General features: G+C 36.8%; 1 protein-coding gene and 1 non-coding gene across 3 annotated transcripts in view; both read left to right on the plus strand.

Annotated features, from left to right (window-relative positions):
- The window catches only part of LOC123803765 (uncharacterized), a 350,423-nt gene that overhangs the window by 79,059 nt on the left and 251,039 nt on the right, over window positions 1-20,325 (plus strand). The window contains exons 2-3 of one of the 2 annotated variants that reach the window (XR_015723453.1): window positions 1,502-1,610; window positions 12,876-16,575. Coding sequence is in view for 1 of the 2 variants with exons in the window: in XM_087860247.1 (XP_087716373.1) it covers window positions 1,502-1,568 (67 nt within the window). In the remaining variant the exon portion in view is untranslated. Of the gene's footprint in view, window positions 1-1,501; window positions 1,611-12,875; window positions 16,576-20,325 lie in introns of those variants that run through there. The other variant, XM_087860247.1, reaches the window with a different exon arrangement.
- On the plus strand, window positions 7,544-7,647 carry LOC123803782 (U6 spliceosomal RNA). The gene has a single exon (XR_006782978.1). It is a non-coding gene; the product is annotated as a U6 spliceosomal RNA (small nuclear RNA).

The following is a 20,325-nucleotide window of genomic DNA, read 5'->3' on the forward strand; positions in this document are numbered from 1 at the left end:
CAACACATTTTGGGAAATTTGAAAGGCATATTAGGATAATAAACTCTCAAAATGTTCTTGAAAATACAATATTTGATATGATTCTAATTTAATTGCTTCATTACTTTTCATAATGAAAAATAATATTTGATGTTCAAAATAACTATATGGAAAGATTGCAGGCTTATCTTCACCCATCATTCCCTCTGAAATCCTTTTTTCTCTGCTTAGTGCTATCAAATTTAACAAGCTCATTTTTTGGTCAGACACTTTAATTTGTGACTGTTCTTTTTGTTCTCTTGAAGCATGTCTTTGTCTTTTTTTTTTTTTTAAGATTTATTTATTTTAAAGAGAGAGAGGCAGAGGGAGAGAGAACCTTAAGCAGGCTTTGCACCCATCACAGAGCCTCACATGGGGCTGGATCTCAGGACCCTGAGATCAGGACCCAAGGCGAAAGCAAGAGTCAGATGCCCAACCGACTGCACCACTTAAGTGCTCTGAAGCATGTCTTTTTTTTTTTTTTTTTTTAAGATTTTACTTATTTGTTTGAGAGAGAGAGGAGGGAGAGAGCATGGGAGCACGAGCAGGGCGGAGGGGTGCAGAGTGAGAGGGAGAAGCAGACCCCTGCTGAGCAGGGAGCCCAACATGGGGCTCAATCCCGGGACCCTGAGATCATGACCTGAGCCGAAGGCGGATGATTAACGGACTGAGCCACCCACGTGTCCCGAGCATGTCTTTCCATACCGAAGCAGAGTGATCGGTTCCCTCTCGGCTTTAATATTTTCTCTGTCTTCATGCTGACCTCTCTCTTGTCTGATCTTTTTAACAATACCTCGTTATAATTTTCTTCCTTTTCCTGTCATTTCAAGAATGTGAGCAACTTGCTTGCACTCTAAGTGTCCCTGCTTGCCCTTGCCTTCTCCCCTATTTCTTTATTAAGGGACAAATCTGGCCAGGACTTTGAATATGATTTGACTCTTCAGTATATGCAGAGGGAAACCAGCTATTTTCCCTCTTGAGCATAATTTAAATAGTTTACCCAGCACATTAAGTTAGTGTCCAAAGAGTCATGCTGTCCCTGCCATTTTGTCTTTCCTGTTGTCTCTTAAATCCTATATGGTAGAAATTAAAGTACTTCACTCTGTGGCTTGAACTGTGATGGGGTTTTAGGAGGGAATATTAATTACACCCTCATCCGAGTTTATAACCAACTGAGAAGTAGCTGTAGAAATAAGGCAGACAGAGATTAAAATGTCAGCTAATTATTCATAAAGATGACCTAGAATGTGGTTTGGAATTTTGGACACATTGGGCTGATTGCTACCTTCCCAAAATTGAACGTATGCACATCAAGTTGGCCAGTAATAGACTTCCTGCAGAGAAAAAGGAACTTACACATGAAGGAGGAGGAGAAAGGATGGTTTCCTAGATTCAAATTTTGGGGACAGAAAGAGAAGGGTCTGCTGATCTGCTCATGTTCTGTTCACCCATATTCACTGATTCAATATGTTGCTTTTCCTAGGATGGCAAGTCATGCTGGAGGAGGCGGGCTGAAGATGGAGCTTTTTTTTCCTCTCCTACTTTACCTTGTGAGTGAATAGGCTCCTCCATGTAAACATAATAAGTAGGAGGTAAGAATCCCCACCATTCTCTTCCTGTCAGCCTCCATTTATTTTCATCTTCTTTCCACCGGCCCAGTAAAACTATCAAGTCTCATTAAATGAAAATGCCAGGAGCCCTCTGCTCTCTCTCCATCCCCACTCTTCACATGCACGACTTCCTTGCATTAAGCAGGATTGATCATTTTAATACTCTTACCGTTGAACAACAATCAAGTGAGCACTTTTGCTGTCAGATACTATGTTTCATCTCAGATACCAAAATGAACAAAACACAGACTGTTGTCAAGAGGTTCAATGAACATCTATCCAACATGTTTTATTTATGAATTGTTCTATTTAAGTCAGTTGGTATTGTCCTACCAGGATATTATTCTCCTTAAATATTTAGACTTTGTTTTACCATGTCACTTCTTGATGATTACAAATCATTCTCTGAAGGCGGAAGTTTCCCTATACTTCTATTTCTTCTTGCTAAGTAACTCCTGGTCCAGGTGTTCTTTGTGCCTCCCTGGGGATTAGTTCAGTAACTTTTCTTTGTGGGATGTTCCCTGTAGGGAGCAGTTTTAATGTTTAGCTGTATATCAGAGTCATGGCTCCTCTATTTCCCAGGTGTTTCGTAGCTCAAGGGCATTGTTCTTTGACTAACTTGTCCCTTCTGTGTCTGATTTGCTGCTTTATGTGTCCAGCTGGTCTCATTTCACCAAAGGCTAGTCAGCTTGCTGTGTCTGGTTGTATGTTATACGTAAACTCTGCTGTGAGATTCTGTTTGTAATTACAAACAGCCCCTGAAAAGCCTGTCATTGGTTCTCCCAAGACCTCACATTGGCTTCATCTAGACCCTTTGTTCTGCTTCTCCTCACTTCATTTTCTCCGGTCAGTTCACTGCATTAAGACTTCTGTCCACCCCACTTTAGTAGGACCTTCCTTGACTAGACCGCCAACTTTGCCTTTTATGCCTTTAATCCAGTGGTCAGATTTGTGTTCTGAACTTAATCAACCCATCAGCAGAATTCACTATTTGAGTAGTTGAAGTCCTCTTTGCTCTTGGTTTAGCTTTCTTAATTTATTATCTCACTGGGCGTCTGTTCTCCATCTCCACTGCTGCCTTCTCTTCCTCTGATCTCTGACCCTAAGGACCTGCACACTTCCAGGTTATGATACGATAGTGCATTCTCAGCAACTGTGCCATATGACAGGCCTGATACCCTAGGCTGTGAAGTGTGAAGTTGGACAGTGTTCATTCTTCCATTTGGTCTCTGTGGACCTTGCAAAAAATTCCTGACTATAAACTCAGATTCTTCAACTGTAATGTGGAGATAACAGTATCTGTTACACAGGTTATCTTTGATAATTCAATGTGCAAATAGATGTGGAATCCTTAGAAAGTACAGGGTTCTCAGTGAGTGTCCTGTAACTGTTAGATCTTACCTTTATTATCATTTAAAGTTCTAGATGGGGGGGTGCCTGGGTAGCGCAGTGGTTAAGCATCTGCCTTTGGCTCAGGGCATGATCCCAGCGTTCTGGGATCGAGCCCCACATCAGGCTCCTCCACTGGGAGCCTGCTTCTTCCTCTCCCACTCCCCCTGCCTGTGTTCCCTCTCTCGCTGGCTGTCTCTATTTCTGTCAAATAAATAAATAAAATTTTTTTAAAAAAAAATAAAGTTCTAGATGGGTATTCTGTGATAGTGCTTGTACTAATGTGCCCATCTTCCATTTTTGAGTGAGGTTTTTCAGAATTACACAAAAGAATATTCTATGAAAAGAAAGTAAAAAAGTATAATCCCTAAATCGTGGATACAGTCTGAAATTGGCTGTAATTGCTAAAAGCTCAGATGAAATATTTGTGTTTCAGGAAGTTCCTTTATCTTTCATTTCTGGTATCTTTTTTCAAAAGAAAATATGTAAGAAGAGCATCAGGTGTGTGGCCAATTTTCATTTTGTTGCTTACTGTTCTTCGGCCATAGCAGAGGAAAATGCAGTTATTTTAAGTTAATCAAAATGTCTGGTCTTTGAAATGACCTTACAAAAGTGAAGTAGAAACATGTAAATGAAATACCCCTTCAAAAAGATGCAATTTTATAAAAATAATAACAGTATATAGATGGCAATTCTTAATTATATGTTCAAAGAAAGTAGCTCCTGGTAATTTATCCATCATCCTCTATTTTCTTTGAATACCTTGTAATCTAGCGTATTTCAATTTTGTCTTCAGTAATTACCTTCATTTCTTATATGCTTGTTTTGTCTTTTTGTGAAACAAATGTACATGCTTTTTATTACAGCACAGGAAACTACAGAAAATAAGGGAAGTAACATGGCTTACGATTTCCATTATACTTTGATATTCATTTCTCCATCATGGAGATATTTTTGTTGAGTTTGCCATAAAATGTATTTAATGTAAGATTAAAATGGTTATTGATTTTGTAAATAAATGTGTTACGATTCAATATTTTAAATTATTTATCACATTTAATCAAGTATTGTTTTTAAAAATTTCTGATTCTACCATATTGATTAAAACTCAGTCATTGTCCTGAGAAAATTCACCCAAGTAATGGCACCCTTGGCTAACATAGCTCCTTCTACTTGATCTTTTGGCATTATGGTACAGACATTAGATTGAATACTAATTATGCAGGGATACTATCTGGATGGTAGACATGCCGCTTTTGTTCAATATAATGACCGCTGGCACATCCAAATGATGATTACCATTATTGTATTACGACACTATGTGTGTGTGTGTGTGTGTGTGTGTGTGTGTGTGTATCTGTATCTGTATCTATATGTCATGGTGCAATTCTCTAAATCTGTTTGATTAAATATTCTGTATATATATTAAGAGTATGAATATAGGACAGAAGCAGTAAGCTTGTGATTCTAGTCAGTCAGGACTGCTCATGTATCTCCCTCTTTACACACATCAGGGCATTTCTTCATCTTAATCTGTATCATCCTCTCACCCTCTTGCAAGCTACTACTTGCCCTGAACTACTGGGGAAATTTCATTGACTTCTCTCTTAACCCCCTTTTGCTCACTTTACCATTAAAAGAGCACATTACTTCCATAAGCACATAAAAACATTCAGTGGCCTACAGTTATTCTTATCCCAAATCCTCACCATACCCAACATGGTCTTCCCTATTTTGCTCTCTTCATTTCTCTCTCTCTCTCTTTTTAAGACTTTATTTATTTGGCAGGAAGAGAGAGAGGGAGAGCACAAATGGGGAGCTGCAGGTGGAGGCAGAGGGAGAAGCAGGCTCCCCACTGAGCAGAGAGCCCAACATGGGGCTCGATCCCAGGACCCTGGAATCATGACCTGAGCCAGAGGCAGACACTTAACCCACTGAGCCACTCAGGTTCCCTGCCCCCTTCATCTCTTGAGAAGTTCTTTCAACTCCTTCTGTTCCATCCATAATAGTTCTTCCTTACATGGGCCAAGCTGGTTTCTACCACGGAAAATTCCCACATGCTGCTCTGATAAATTGAAGGTGATTTTTCCCTCCATATCCAGCTAACTCTCACTCACCCTTCAGGTTTGGTGTATTGGTCTCCTCTTGGGGAAATCCTTAGCAGTCAGGGTCCCAGCACCTAGCTCTCCTAGCCTCCTTTACTTATTCACGGTAGCAGTTATCATTGTAATAATTTTAAAACTAGTTGTGTCATTGGCAGTTTATTGTCAGTCCTATTCTATTGATCATAAGCTCAATGAGGACAAAGCCCTCAATTAGTATTTGCTGAATGAATAAAGGAATCGAAATGTAAATATAAACATAAACTATAAGAAAAATGTTCTTTTTAAAATTCTTTCTTTCTTTCTTTCTTTCTTTCTTTCTTTCTTTCTTTCTTTCAGGAAGAGAGTCAAGCAGACTCCTTGCTGAGTGCAGAGCCCAACCTGGGGCTCATCTCATAACCCTGAGATCATGACCTGAGCAGAAATCAAGAGTGAGATCCTTAACTTACTCAGCCACTCAGGTGCCCCAGAAAAATGTTCTTCTTCTTCTTCTTTTTTTTTTTTTTTGAAGATTCATTTATTTTAGAGAGAGCGAGAAAGAGAGAGAGATGCACACGAGTGGGGGAGGGGCAGAGGGAAGAGAGCAAGAATCTCAAGCTGACTCTGAACTGTGCATGAGCTCTTCGCTGGGCTTGATTCTACGATCATGAGATCACAACCTGAGCCGAAACCACGAGTCTGATGCTTAACTGACTGTGCCAACCAGGCACCCAAAAAATGTTCTTTTAAAAGTATGTTTAGATATTGGCCTTGGAGACAATATTTTCTCACCCAAATTCATGAATTTTTCCACAGCTACGAAGTTTAACTGACTTGGAATCTATAGGTCTTAGTGGTTCATGAATATTTTCTCAGTATGGGGGACAACTGACAATTGGAGGTTTTCTGAGAAGACAAGCCTGTGCTAACCATTATACATTGTAAGATAGAAAAAAACAACAGAAGTGAGTACTTACATACCTGTTCAAACATAACTGAAGTTAGATACTTATTCTGAATACTGATTTCATGAAGTGTCTTTTAATGTTTAAAAAGTGTAGAAAATTTCTCCAATATTAAAAGGATTATTACAGTGGTACTAAGGACAGTTGACTTGCAGCTTTGAATTTTTAAAATACTTATTTGAGAAGCCTGCATTTATTCTTTTAAAGTTGCCAGCTATATTTATCATGAAACTGATTTTATCCAACAACCAGATAATATACTGACTTAGCTGTTAATAACTCAGTGGCTACAGATTCTGTCCAAATTGGGAACATGGCAAAGGGCTTATTTCTTAATTGAGAACATGATTTTTCGAATAAAATATGAGACTCCAACAGATCAGCTTTAAAACATAATGTAGAATCATGATTATTTTAATCATGATTTTTGTCAATGCTGATTCTGTCCCTCTTCCTTAGGGGCTTATATCCAATGTATTTGAGTTCTAGACAAGGGAGATATACGTAGCATGGAAATTTGCTCACATCATTATTACTTGATTCACCGTCTGTCCCCAGCTGATAATTACATCTCTATTTTTACCAATGGAGATTCTTATAATCAGAATTATTACAACTATAAAGACAGATCCGCACAGGAGTTTCAATGCTTTGGAAGCTAAAATTAGTTTCTCATTTCTTAGTTTCCTTTTGACACTGCCATTCCCATAAAGGCTTCAATAATTAAATGGAAATACTTGTGGATATCAACTATATACAGTATTGGCATCTCTGCAGGTAAATTAGTATACACAGTGAAAGTGAGAGGGACGAAGAACATGAGGGAATGATTTATATGGAGAGGGAAAGTTAGCTCCTCAAAATCGGCTTTTATACAATCAAGTTTTGGAGAATCAGGAAGATAAAAGATCTTAAAGGTTTTTCAAGTACAAAATGTATACACCTTCTTTGCTAAGTAGATGTAAACTTTGTGTTATCACAGTATAGTACTTTTCATAAGGCAGCTATGCTTTTCTGATTCATGTGTTAGCTCTTTTTAATAAGCATTTGAAAAGTTTTGGGGCTCCATGTGCAGTGATCAAAAATGTGTGAGCACATATAGCTCACAACTGGCATTGAACTTGCACAACCTCTTTGCCTTCAACAGTTGTCACTTTGTTTAGGCAGCATTTGTGTCAAAGAACCCTCTAGAAATGCACAATATTCACAGAAGGAAACGATAAAACAAAGTACCCTGTAGAGTTTGGTGTATCTGGTGAAAATCTAATTGTATTTTGCTGGTTTCAAAGCTCTAAGTTAGAATTTCATTGCAGGGATACACGAAATCTAAGTACGGGACAGCAAATAAATGCTTACAATTGCTTTCGTTCTGGCACTTAGACTTTTTTTTTCCTTAAGGTTCTCTAATTATTAAGATATTTTAACTTAATAGATATTTCTAAGTTCATCTATCACACAGGAATCAAAGCAAAACAGACCTGTCCTAGATTCGGCAGCACACTTACTAAAATTGGAACGATACAGAGATTACGTAGCCCCTGAGCAAGGATGACACAAAAAGCAAAACAGACCTAAACCATAAATGCTGACCAGAATCACAAAAAGATATCCCTAAAATCTGAAAGCAAAACAGAAGATTGGAACTATGGAAAGTAGCCTAGTTTATCACATAAATAAAAGAATTGATCTATATCAGAGTTTCTCAACTTCTGCACTATTTGGAACAGCTTGTTTTTTGCTGGGTGACAGTCTTGTGCATTGTGGGTTGCTTAGCAGCTTCCCTGGCCTCTGACCACTAGATATCAGTACCACACATCCTCCCCGGGTTGTGACAACCCTAAATGTCTCCCCTCTTTGCCAAATGTCCCCTAGGGGAGGAAGCTCAAAATCATTCCCTCTCACTGTTTGAGAATCACTGATCTAGCTAAAAGCTTGTCAGTTGGAGCATATGCAGGTGTATTTGGTGGATTTTTAGAAGGAGGATTGCTGGATCAAAGGGATGGAGGACAGTGCCTGGTGCTTCATAGTGTCACAGAACGGTGAATGGCCAAACACTGATTTTTTTGCCAAACTGACAGGTGAGGGAAAAAATGTCTCTGTGTTGATTTGCTTTCTATATTCAAGTTTATTTTGACAGGACAATTTTTACTTACTCTGTTGTCAAGGGGATCACCTTAACAGAATTTGCTACTTCTTTAAAGCCATGCCTCTCAAACTTGGTCATTGTTCAGACAATTTAAGGAAAGGATAAAAGTTATTCTGGTCTCCCTCTGTGGGCTTCAATTATTTTTACTAGGCAATTACTTATGTAGGTTCAAACAAATATATAAAAAAGCATATCTGTAGCTTACATCTTCTATGCAGTTATAAAAATGAAGTAATCACTGTATAAATTAAATAATAACGGAACAATCAAACCAAAATGTTTAAATTAACAATGCTAATTGAATGTGGCCATTGATATACCGTGAACATTGAATCACCACAGACAACATGACTATGGAACTGCTTGTTAAGGAGGATACTTAATGTGTTTGCCTTGGCCTTCGCTATGGAGCGCCACAGGATGTGGCAATCTGCCCTCCATTGCTAAGCTACTCTATCACCTTAGGGCTCATGAAAAGATCCAGGAAAGCATGTGGCCTTCTTTTTTAGTACAAAATTAACATTAATGTATACGGCCTTTCTTCCCAGAACCCCCTTCCTCCAATTGTAGAAGCATTTCTGGAAGTTTTGTTCCCCAGGCCCAGGGATATGCGAACCTTCCTGGCTGCCTGCTCTTTAGAGGGGAACTCATTCTCACCTGTGCAATTGTATTTTAATCTTTCTCAAGAAGTGACAGTATTGGTGGCCAAGAATTTTCCTTTCCTGTCAAATTATCAACATTAGCAATTGTGTTTTTCAATTATGACTGTATTACTATAAAGTATCTACTAACATGGTCATGACTGTCTTTAAAATGGCCTTGGATATTTATGCCTAATTAATAAATGGTACCAGAATAATATTTAGGAAACAGTAAAAAAATGAAGCTTCAAGAAGAACATAAGTTATAAACATCATAATCACTCCATTTTATCTTTTCTTTGGTCATCATACGTTTCTGGTTTTAAGTTTTAGTATCTGTTCACATTTAGCTTCTTTGTGTTAACTTAATGATAATGAAAAACATCAGGAAAAACTAGAAGGGGAGGAGATAATATTCTTAAATATGGGCAGAGTCAATGCCCACATTTATACTCAAATTTTTGTGATTCAGAGCTTTTTGCTAAGTAGTTGAAAACCAATTTAGGACAGTTTGTGTGTACAAGAATCATAAATTTCCTATGAGTGTTGTGTGATGGTCTGAAGTATTTTAACAATTCTGTTTTATGCATATATGTACATAGTAATTGTCTTCTGTCATTCCTTGTTCCAAATGTATTTGATGTGCTTCACTGGAAGAGACACTTATAAATAACACCAGTAAATATAAAGGCAATTGTTCAAAATTATGAAAAAATAAGAACAATTACAACAAAACTTTAGCACAGAATATTAAATTCAACTCTTCCTGGATGGCAACGTAGAAAGGGAAATACTACGCATTACATATTTTTGTAGTTTGGTAAAGGAAAATGCACATTGCTTCATAACACCATATCCTTGTGAGAAATTTTAGGTACTTTTTCATTTTTAATATTTTGAGATACAATGTATTACATAATAATTGTCAATGATGTAAAATTATAGCTTTTTTAAAAATAAAAATGGAGAAATATTATTTCCATGGCCTTTGGCCATTTTATATTTATTTCAATAAAAATCAAAGTCCTAATATTACAACTTAACTCAGTGAAGACATTTTGACTGGGTGCAGAGCTCATACAGCTTTAATCAGTCTGATAATCATTTTATTTTTTTAAATTTTTTATAAGATTTCATTTATTTATTTGACAGAGAGAGAGGGAGAGAGCACAAGCAGGGGGAGCTGCAGGCAGAGGGAGAAGCAGACTCCCCACTGAGCAAGGAGCCCATTGCAGGGCTCAATCCCAGGACCCCAGGATCATGACCTAAGCAGAAGGCAGATGCCCAAACGACTGAGCCACTCACGTGCCCCTCTGATAATCATTTTAGAACAGGAATTAGCAAACTTTTTCTACAGAAGAGTTGCATCGAAGTATTTTAGACTTCGTGGGTCATATGTTCTTTGTCACAAATACTCACTTCTGCCATGGCAGCATGAAAGCAGGTATAAACAACTCATAAGTGAATGGGCTTACTGTCTTCCAATAAAACTTTATTCACAAAAACAGGTGGTGGCCTGGAATTGACTCATACATATCACGCATCCTTGAGTATATTCTTAAATACTAATTATCTTAATGATCCCTTTAGCTTTTTAGCTGCTCAACATGATCACTAGTACATTCCAAACTGGAACACTAACAGAAAAATGCAAAAATGGAGAGGAATGGATAAACAAACTTGCATATATTTATACAATTGAGTACCACTCTCCAATCAAAAGCAACAACCTAGTGATATGTGGATCAACATGAATGAACCTCAAACATTTCCTGCTGTGTGAACATACTGTATGATTCCATTTATGTAAAGTTCTAGAACAGGCAATGCTAACCCAGAGTAAAAGAAATTGGAATAGAGGTTGCCGTGAATGTGGTCATTTACTGGGAAGGGGTATGAAGAAACTTACTTCAGTGGATGTAAAATCTACTTCATTTAAAAACAAAAAAACAAAAAAACTTCACCTCATTTTTTAAAAGGGTAAAAAAAGTAAAAAATTGCTGAAGTCCCTCACCTGCCAGAACCATCCCAATCATAACAGGAATGTCAGTGACCTGGGACTGAGGTCAAACTCATAATTTCACTGATATGCAGATGGCACTTATTTAATTATTTCAGAAGTCAGGTTTCACATTTACTTACAGTTTGACTTATTTTGCTTTATGGCACCAGGACAGATACGAGAAAGGGAAGAAAGCTAACATATCTAGAGAATTCATGATGTGCCAAACATTGTGTTATGTGTGTTACATGTTACCTAATCTCGTAAATCTGTGATAAAAACACGAGTAAACTGAGACTTTACAAAATTATGAAACTTGTCCAAGTGCGCGGACGCTACATCACAAAACTATACAATCCTTATCTGTCTAATCACAAATTCTAGTTCCAACCTTAGTATCACTAGCAATTTACTCACAGAAGACTCCAAGAGGCTACACTGATGATCACAAATTGTCATTGTAAAGGGTTTCCCCTTTAACTGTGGCTTAAAAGATGTGATCAGAGATGTTGGTAAATCTTAAATACCTGGTGAGGCTGAGCCAGCAGCACTTCAAACACTTTTTTTTTTTCTTTTGAAAGATTTTTGTTTTAAGCAGTCTCTACCCCCAACATCAGGCTCGAATTCACAACCCAGAGATCAAGAGTTGCATGCTCTACCAACTGAGCCAGCCAGGTGCCCCCTGAAACACTTTAAACAAAACCCAGTCTGGTGAGAGTACTTTTGGGGGTAAATTTCCATAGCAGATCAGCAGGGAATGTTCCTAATGTTTGCATCGGAGCCCAAATAGGTTGTTTGCAGCTTCTGGTCATGGCCATAGGCTCTGGCATCACAGATTACTGTCCGTTTTGGGATTCGTGTCTCAGTAGTACGTGTGTGAAAGACCATAAAGAAATGTGAACTTAGGGAAGGAAGCTGTCAGTTCAAGAGCTGTTGTCAGTAAAGCATGTTCTTCTCCCTTTTCCATAACCACCACATTTACCATTTGACCTAAAACATGGTTTGCCCATTGTACAGTGGTCTATACTCCATATCCGTCACTGAAGTGATAATAATGGGGTGTCATGCTGTAATATGTCTGTGGACACTAGTAATACAATTTAAAAAATGAAATTCTTTCTCAGGCAATGTCATGAGGCTTTTGCAAGTATTTTCACAGAAAATATGCATTTTCTATGTGAAGAAATGAAAGTTAAAATGACTATTTCACAGTCAGCCATTTTGAACAAAACTCCCTCATGCATCATGCCTATTATCCCAATTCTTGGGTTTATCTTCCAAATCTCTTATTTTCTTTATAAAATATTCTCTGCTGGTTAAATTTGCAGGGTCCATTAGATATAAATTACCATTTCTTAGTAAACAAATGGAGATCAGATAAGATGCCCTCCAAAATGATTACCCCAAAAGGAAAATGTAAAGTTTAGTATAAATGTATTTCTGTAGGGGCGCCTGGGTGGCTCAGTTGGTTAAGTATCTGCCTTCAGCTTGGGTCATGATTCCAGGGTCCTGGGATCCAGCCCATGTCTAGCTCCCTGCTCAGTGAGGAGCCTGTTTCTCCCTCTCTCCCCTGCTCATGCTCTTGCCCATTCTCTCTAAAAAAATAAAATCTTAAAAAAATAAAAATAAAATGTATTTCTGTAATCAAATTTATAACCACCTGCATTTTTAATTTTTTAAAGATTCATTGCTTTATTTGAGAGAGGGAGAGGGAGAAAGCCTGCGCACCTGCAAATAGTGGGGGAAGAACAGAGGGAAAGTGAGTGAAATCCTCAAGTGGACTTCCCACTGAGCTCGATTCCAGGACCCTGAAATCTTGACCTGAGCCAAAACCAGCAGTCAGCCACCCAACCGACTGAGCCACCCAGGTGCCCCTATAACCACCTGCATTTTTAAAAGAAAACACACGATGACTTTGCCAAAACATTAAGGCGTTCATTTTCACTTCAGATACTGTTTCACCATGTTATAGTTCTCTTTGTTTTCCTAATGAGCATTTTTAAACATCTCTTATTTTATTCAGTGTCTCAAGTCACACTAATGACAGAGTGCCTGATAGGATCTGGAAGTTTCCCATAATGCTGGCCATTACTGAGCTTGAAGTGGAAGATGTCATTGACATTGAAAGAGGCCCAGTTTCTTTAAGTCATCTATTACTTGGCTTTAGGCTGACACGTCAGAGAAGGTAATATATCAAGCAAAAGTATGCGGCTCAGTTTTGTTAATGCAATTTATGCTCAACTGTGACACGAAATTTAAGATGGAAAATCCTATTAGGTCCTCATTTGCTCCTTAAGCCTAAGCAGCACTGGTGTTATGCTCAAACTTTATGCATTTAGTATTCATTAAAATATAGTGCCTGCAAAGTGAATACCAAAGAAAGTGGGATGCAAATGGAAATAACTCAATATCGTTTAGGAAAATGTTTCTATTGGTTTTCAATAGGCATCCCAATGCATTTTATTTTTTAACATGTGGGATTTGTTTTCCTCATTAAGATTTAAAGGCTCTATCCTATGAAAACGTCAAGTAGAGATGACTGGGTGACACATTAATTCCACTTCCTATCTTATTTTCCTGCTCTACCATAACTAGACGTCTTTATTGCACTTGTGATAGGAGATGCTACATGATGACATTTAAGCCTCTTATTTGCACCTGTGCAATATACTGCAAGTACCCCCTTTACTTGAATACAAATGCTCCCTGTTATTTTATATTTTAAATGCTAACTAGAAGCTGGTATTAATCATTTTTTCTTTACCACATGCTAGAAAAATGCTATGTTTTTATTTGACGAGACCAGATTCTTCCATAATGAGGTTTAAATGTCTACTGAACAAGACTGCTGAACTTTGCTGAGTGGAGAAATGAGAGGTTCATATCCCCAGGTCATATAAATACTTGTCCCACTGGCACTGGGCAAGTTATAAGAAGTACAAATTTGGAAAGGCAGGACCTAACTTACAGATTTTCCTCATTTTACAACTGCCAGAAGAATGTTTTGGCATGACTTGCCTGTCTGAGCTTTGTGGTGGCTTAGGATGGTCCCTATCCCTACCATAGAAATGAACTGCACAAAAGCACTGTGTATGTAAGAATGCATTCTGTGCACTTAGGTCAACATTCATGACCATTAAAATGTCTGATTACCTATTGCAATCGGACTTCTCACCTTTGCTAGCACAGGCTCTCAACTGACCATTTTGATTATGTTATAATATTGTTCATTAAACTACATTCTGCCAATTAACTGCAAATATTGCGAGTTATTAGAGTCTTTAAAAAAATCTAAATTCATTTAATGCCTTCAAAGCAGTTTTTCAGGCTTAGGGAAATGTTTTCAACTGTTTTCATCAATAATCAATGTGCTCCTCAGAACAAATGTTAGAAACAGTTTGCTTACTTTGAAATATTAACAAAGAACAGTTGAAATTAGGTCACAAGAAATTATATGTATGTATTTTTACTTCATCCAATGTTGAAACCATTTCCTTCTTCCTTTTTAAAAAAATATTTCAATCACACTCCTATCATTTTAGCTTGGCTGCTTCTCTCTTCATGTTTGAGCTAATGCAATTAGCTCTTCATTAGTCTCACTTCCAATCCACCTTACGAAGTGCCATAAAACTAATCTCCCTTATACTTTGCTATGACATGTCACTTCTCTTATCAAAGTATTCTAAGTTTCCGTGTTGCTTATGCAGGGCAGCATTCCAATTATAAATGCTGTCTATAGTACTAGCCTACTCAGACTTTCCAGGTTTCCTCTATGCTTCAAACACATACTCTGCTTCAGTCTATGCAAAGGGTCACTATTTCCAGAACCTTTCTTTTGAACCCTCCCTCTCAACTGCCTTCATTTTTCTTTAGGTTCCTAAAATACCCTTCTTATCTCCTCTCCATTTACTTAAATCCTATTTTCAATGTTCACATCCTATTTTATGATGCCAACATACTGTTGACTTGTGTGTGTGTATTTACTTACTGAATAACTTACTTTCTTACTATTTGGTGGATAGTTCTGAGTTTTAATACAGCTATAGATTCCAGCTATATATTTAGATTCATGTAAACACGTTCCCAGTTTTCTGGGATACACACCCGGGTGTGAAACTGCTGGGCAGGGCTGTGCTGAGAAATACTGGAGCCAGAGGCACAAGGGAAAATCAGTAACATTGATCCTTTCTCCTGTCCAACTTCGGATATTTTGTATTTCATGGATTTTTGCATTAATTTTGGTGTCTGAAAATATTACATTGAAATAACATTTACTTTTTTGGCTTTTATTTCTAAAGGTTTTATTTATATATTTGACAGAGAGAGAGCATGAGCGCATGAGTGGGGGGAGGGGTAGAGGAAGAGAGAGAAGCAGGCTCCCTGCTGAGCAGGGAGTCTGAATTGAGGCTCGATCCCAGGACCCTGACCTGAGCCAAAGGCAGATGCGCAACCAATTGAGCCACCCAGGCACCCCGAAATGACATTTAATTTGTTTTTTGACATGCTCTGAAATTTGTTGAGGTGACACATAAGTTGGACTTTGTGTGTCATCTTGCTGTTTGTTTTTTGTGTGATTATCTTTTTATCCTCCATTCTTCATTACTGCTTTCTTTTCTGTTAAATGCATATTTTCTTGCTTCACTCTAGTTTTGACCCTATTTCCGGGTAAGTTTATGTTTAACTTTATGAGAAATTGTTGTTATCCAGAGTGGCTTTACCATTTCCTATTCTCACCATCAATAAGAGAGAATTCCAGTTGCTCCAGGGCATTCCTAATACTTGGCATTGTCAGATATTTAGATGTTGATGATATTGTTGATATGGATGAGGATGAGGATGAGGATGATGGTGGTTTTAAGGATGCCTAATAGGTATGTAGGGGTTTCTCTTTGTGGTTTTAGTTTATATTTTCCCTAATTGCTAATGATATTGAACTTCAGTTGATGTGATTGCTTGCCATCCATATACCTTCATAGGTAATGTATTTCTGATGATTTTTGTGTGTTCATAAATGATACTGGAATTTTACTTTTCTTACAATGTCTTCATCTGATTTAGTATCAGGATAATTATGCAGCTCATAAAATGAGCTGTGAAGTGTTCCTTCCTCTTCTATTTTCTGGAAGAAACCATATAGAATTGGTGTTATTTTCTTTTTGGCTGACAAATTCACTAGTGAAACTATCTGGCTCAGAATGTTCTTTTTTGGAAGGACTGGTTTTAAGTACAAATTTAATGGCCATAATAGATACAGGGTTCAGTTTCATTCTTTTGCAGGGGGATATCTAGTTTTCTCAGTACCATTTACTGAAGAGAGTATACTTTACCAACTGTGTTCTTGGCGCCCTTGTTGAAGATCAGTTGACTGCAAATCAGTATATTTTAGGGCTCTCTATTCTGTTCCATTGGATCATGCTTTTAAAAATCAATTCTGGGGTGCCTGGATGGCTCAGTCAGTTAAGTATCTGCCTTTGGTTCAGGTCATGACCCCATGGTCCTGGGATCAAGCCCCATATTAGACTCCCTGCTCAGTGGGGAGCCTGCTTCTCCCTCTTCCTCTGCTCCTCACCCCCTACCCTTGTGCTCTCTTTCTCCTTCTCACTCATTGGAGCTCTCTCTCAAATAAATAAATAAAATCTTTATTAAAAAAAATCAATTCTGCCAATCTTTGCCTTTTAATTGGTTTGTTTAATCCTTTTACATTTATTTTAATTCTTGACAAGTTGGACTTTATGTGTCATATTGCTATTTTCTTTCTGTATGATTATTATCTTTTTATCCTTTATTCTTCCATACTGCTTTCTTTTCTGTTAAATACATATTTTCTAGTTGACCATTTAAATACCCTGTGTTTCACTTACTACATATTTTTGAGCTATTTTCTTATTGGTTGCCCTAGGGATTATTATCAACATATTATTAACATATTAACAACTTTAATCAATCTATTTTGGATTAATACCAATTTAATTTCAATATCATACAAGAACATTGCTTCTGTATAGCTTCATTCCCCCTCCTTTGTGCTTTTATTGTCATACAAATTACATGTTTATACATTCTGTGCCCATTAACAATGGTTTATAATTATTGCTTTATGCAGTATTGTTTAAATGAGATAGGGGGAAATATTATTAACACAAAATACATTTATATCGCATTTTGTATTTGCCAATGTAGTTATATTTACCAGTGTTCTTTACTTCTTCATGTGGATTCAAGGTACTGTTGACTGTCCTTTCATTTCAGCCTGCATGGACTCCCCTTAATATTTATTATAAGACATGTCTGTTAGCCACAATTGTGTTTGTTTATCTGGGTATGTCTTAAATTCCTCATTTTATAGAGGAATTTTCCTGAAGACAGAATTCATGGTTTATAATCTTTTTCTTTTAGCACTTCTAGTGCATCATCCCACTACATTTTAGCCTCCATTATTTTTGATGAGACATTACTATATTATAAATCTCTTGTATGTGATGAGTCTCTTGCTCTCTGCCTCTATCTTTTGACAGTTTGATTAAGATATATATATATAAGTGTAGATCTCTTTGAGTTTATCCTAGTTGCAGTCTGTTAGGCTTCTTTGCTGTATAGATTGCTTTTGATCAACTTGGGATGATTTGGCCATTATTTCTTCAAATATAGTTTCTGCCCACTTCTGTCTTCTCTCACTCCCCTTCCCCACCCCAAATATGTAATTCTAAGAGTTTTATAGTTTTAACTCCTATGCTTAAGTCCTTAATTCATTTTGAGTTAGTTTTTATATATGGAGTAAGGAGAAAGTCCAACTTCATTCTATTACATGTGAATGTTGTTTTCCCAGCACAAATGGTTGGAAAGACTATATGTGCCTATTGCATAATTTTGGTACCCTTGCCAGAAATCATCTGACCATATATGTAAGGATTTATTTCCGGTTTCTCAATTCTATTCCATTAGTCTATATGTCTGTCTTTGTGTCAGTGTAGCACTGTTTGTAGTAGGGTTTGAAATCAGAAAGTATGACTCCTACAGCTTCATTTTTTTTCTGTACTATTTTGGCTCTTCAGGGTCCCTTGAGGTTCTATATGGATTAGGATGAGATTCTACATAGATTAGGATTTCTATTTCTGCAAAAAGTGTCATTGGGATTTTGATAGCAATTTAATTCAATCATTAAATGGCTCTGGGTAATATTATCATATTAAATAAATTAAGTCTTCCAGTCCATGATAATAGGTTGTGTTTCTTCTTTATTATGTCTTCTTTAATTTCTTTCAATTAGGTTTTGTAGTTTTCAGAATACGAGTGTTTCACCTCCTTGGTAAATTTGTTAATATTTTATTTTTGATGCTATTGTGAAGGGATTTTTTTTCTCACTTCCTTTATAGGATGATTCATTGCCAGTGTATGATAATCCTTTTCAGTTCAAATATATACTTGTTCATTTTCTCTTATATTGATTACTGAGAGAGGGAAGATATATTCTCCAAGTATGTGAATGTGTCCAATTATCCTTTCCATTTTGTCAGTTTTTGTTTCATGTATTTTTAAGCTCTCTTTTTAGAGCTAAACCAATTTTAATTAGCTTTACTTTTTGCATGGTACATTCTGTATTGTCTTACTTTTATCCTAATTATAATATGTTTAAAATGGATTTCTTGTAGATAACACATATTTGGGTATTTTAAAATTAATTCCATAATCTGGTTTAGCATTTTAATACTTATTTTCTGTTTTATCCCTCAGGAGCTGCTGCTGGTGGTGGTCATGGTAGTTGTCTTCTCCCCTTTCCCCTCCTCCTCCCCTTTATGCTTCTCAATATCTCTTCCTTCTTTTCTTCTTTTTGTGTTTATTGTTTCCTGCTTTCATAGGGATTACTTGAATATTTTAGTAAACCATTTTATCTTTTGTTTTTTAGTAAATAATTTTGTATTTGGGGAGGGTGAGAGGAGGGTCAGAGGGAGAGGGAGACAGTGAATCTTAAGCAGGCTCCATGCCCAGCACGGAACCCAACTTGGGGCTCGATCCTGTGACCTTGAGATCATGACCTGAGCCAAAATCAAGAGTCAGGCTTAACCGACTGAGCTACTCAGGCACCCCTTTACTATACATTTTTGAATAAAATACTAGTTTCTCTAGAGTTCACTATATGCATTTTAGAGTTAATATTTTACCACTTCAAGTGAAATATAGAACTCTTACCACCATATATATCCCTTTCTCTCCTTTATTTTTTAGTTGTTGAATGAATTACATCTATAGACATTTAACACTGAGTCAGACACAGTAATAACTTTTGCTTTCAACAGTACATGTTTCAAAGAACTCAATAGGAGATGATATATATAGATATATACCATTTCTGTCACTTTTCCTTCATTCATAATGTTACAAGTTTCTGTGTTTCCCTTCACTTTTGAAAAATTTCCTGTAGCATTCCCTTAGTTTCCTTCATCTGAGAATGTCTTTAATTCAGTTTAATTCCTGACATTTACTTTTTCTGGATACAGAATTCTGGGTTAACTGTTTCATTCAGCACTTCATAGATATATCCCCACTGGCTTCTGACCTTCATGGTTTCTGAAGAAAAATGTACAATCCTTCAAACTGATACTCCCCCATATGCAATGCATTAGTTTTCTCTGGCTATATTCAAAGACTTTTTATTTAGTTTTCATACTTTTTCAGTTTTCAGATTATAGTTTTCCTGGGCATAGATTTCTATGTGTTCTCTTTAAGATTAGTTGAGTTTTGGAACCTGTAACTTCTTGAAATTTTTAGGCATTACTTCTTCAAATGTTTTCTGACACAAATTCTTGTCTCCTCTTAGGACTCTAATGATACAAATGTGAGATGTTTTTGTGATTCTCCACATATTGTAGAAGCTTTATTTTTTTCACTTTCTTTGTTATTCAGATTGGATAATTACTATTGATGTATCTTCAAGTTCACTGGCCCTTTATTCTGTCATTCCCATTCTGCTCTTGTGGATTTCCAGTGAATTTTTGTTCATTATTTTGTTTTATATGTATTTGCATATTGATATGTTTTGCATTTATATTCATTTCAAAAGTATTTTATCATAAAGTTGGAATAGTTGCTTTAAAGTCTTAATTTCAACATCTGTTTCATCTCCATATTGGTTTCTGTTAATTGTCTTTTCCCTTGAATGTTTTTGAGATTTTCCTATTTCTTTTATGTCAAGTAATTTTTGATTTTATCCTGGACATTTTGAATACTAGGTTATTCTGTAGAAAATATTGTTTCCATCTTAGCAGGAAAGCTTATTTAAGTATAGGCTACGATTTCTATTCTGTCTTCTGTGGACTAATACTCTTACGTCAGTTCATTTTTTTTTTTTTTTTTTTAAGATTTTCTTTCTTCCCTTCTTTACAGAATGCGAGTGGGGGGACAGGGAGGGAGAGAAGGAGAAAATCTCATGCAGACTCCCTGCTGAGCCTAGAGCATGACGTGAGGCTGGATCTCAG

The sequence above is a fragment of the Ursus americanus genome, chromosome X (assembly GCF_024610735.1).
Source record: "Ursus americanus isolate L20-20 chromosome X, mUrsAme1.1.p, whole genome shotgun sequence".
Taxonomy (NCBI): domain Eukaryota; kingdom Metazoa; phylum Chordata; class Mammalia; order Carnivora; family Ursidae; genus Ursus; species Ursus americanus.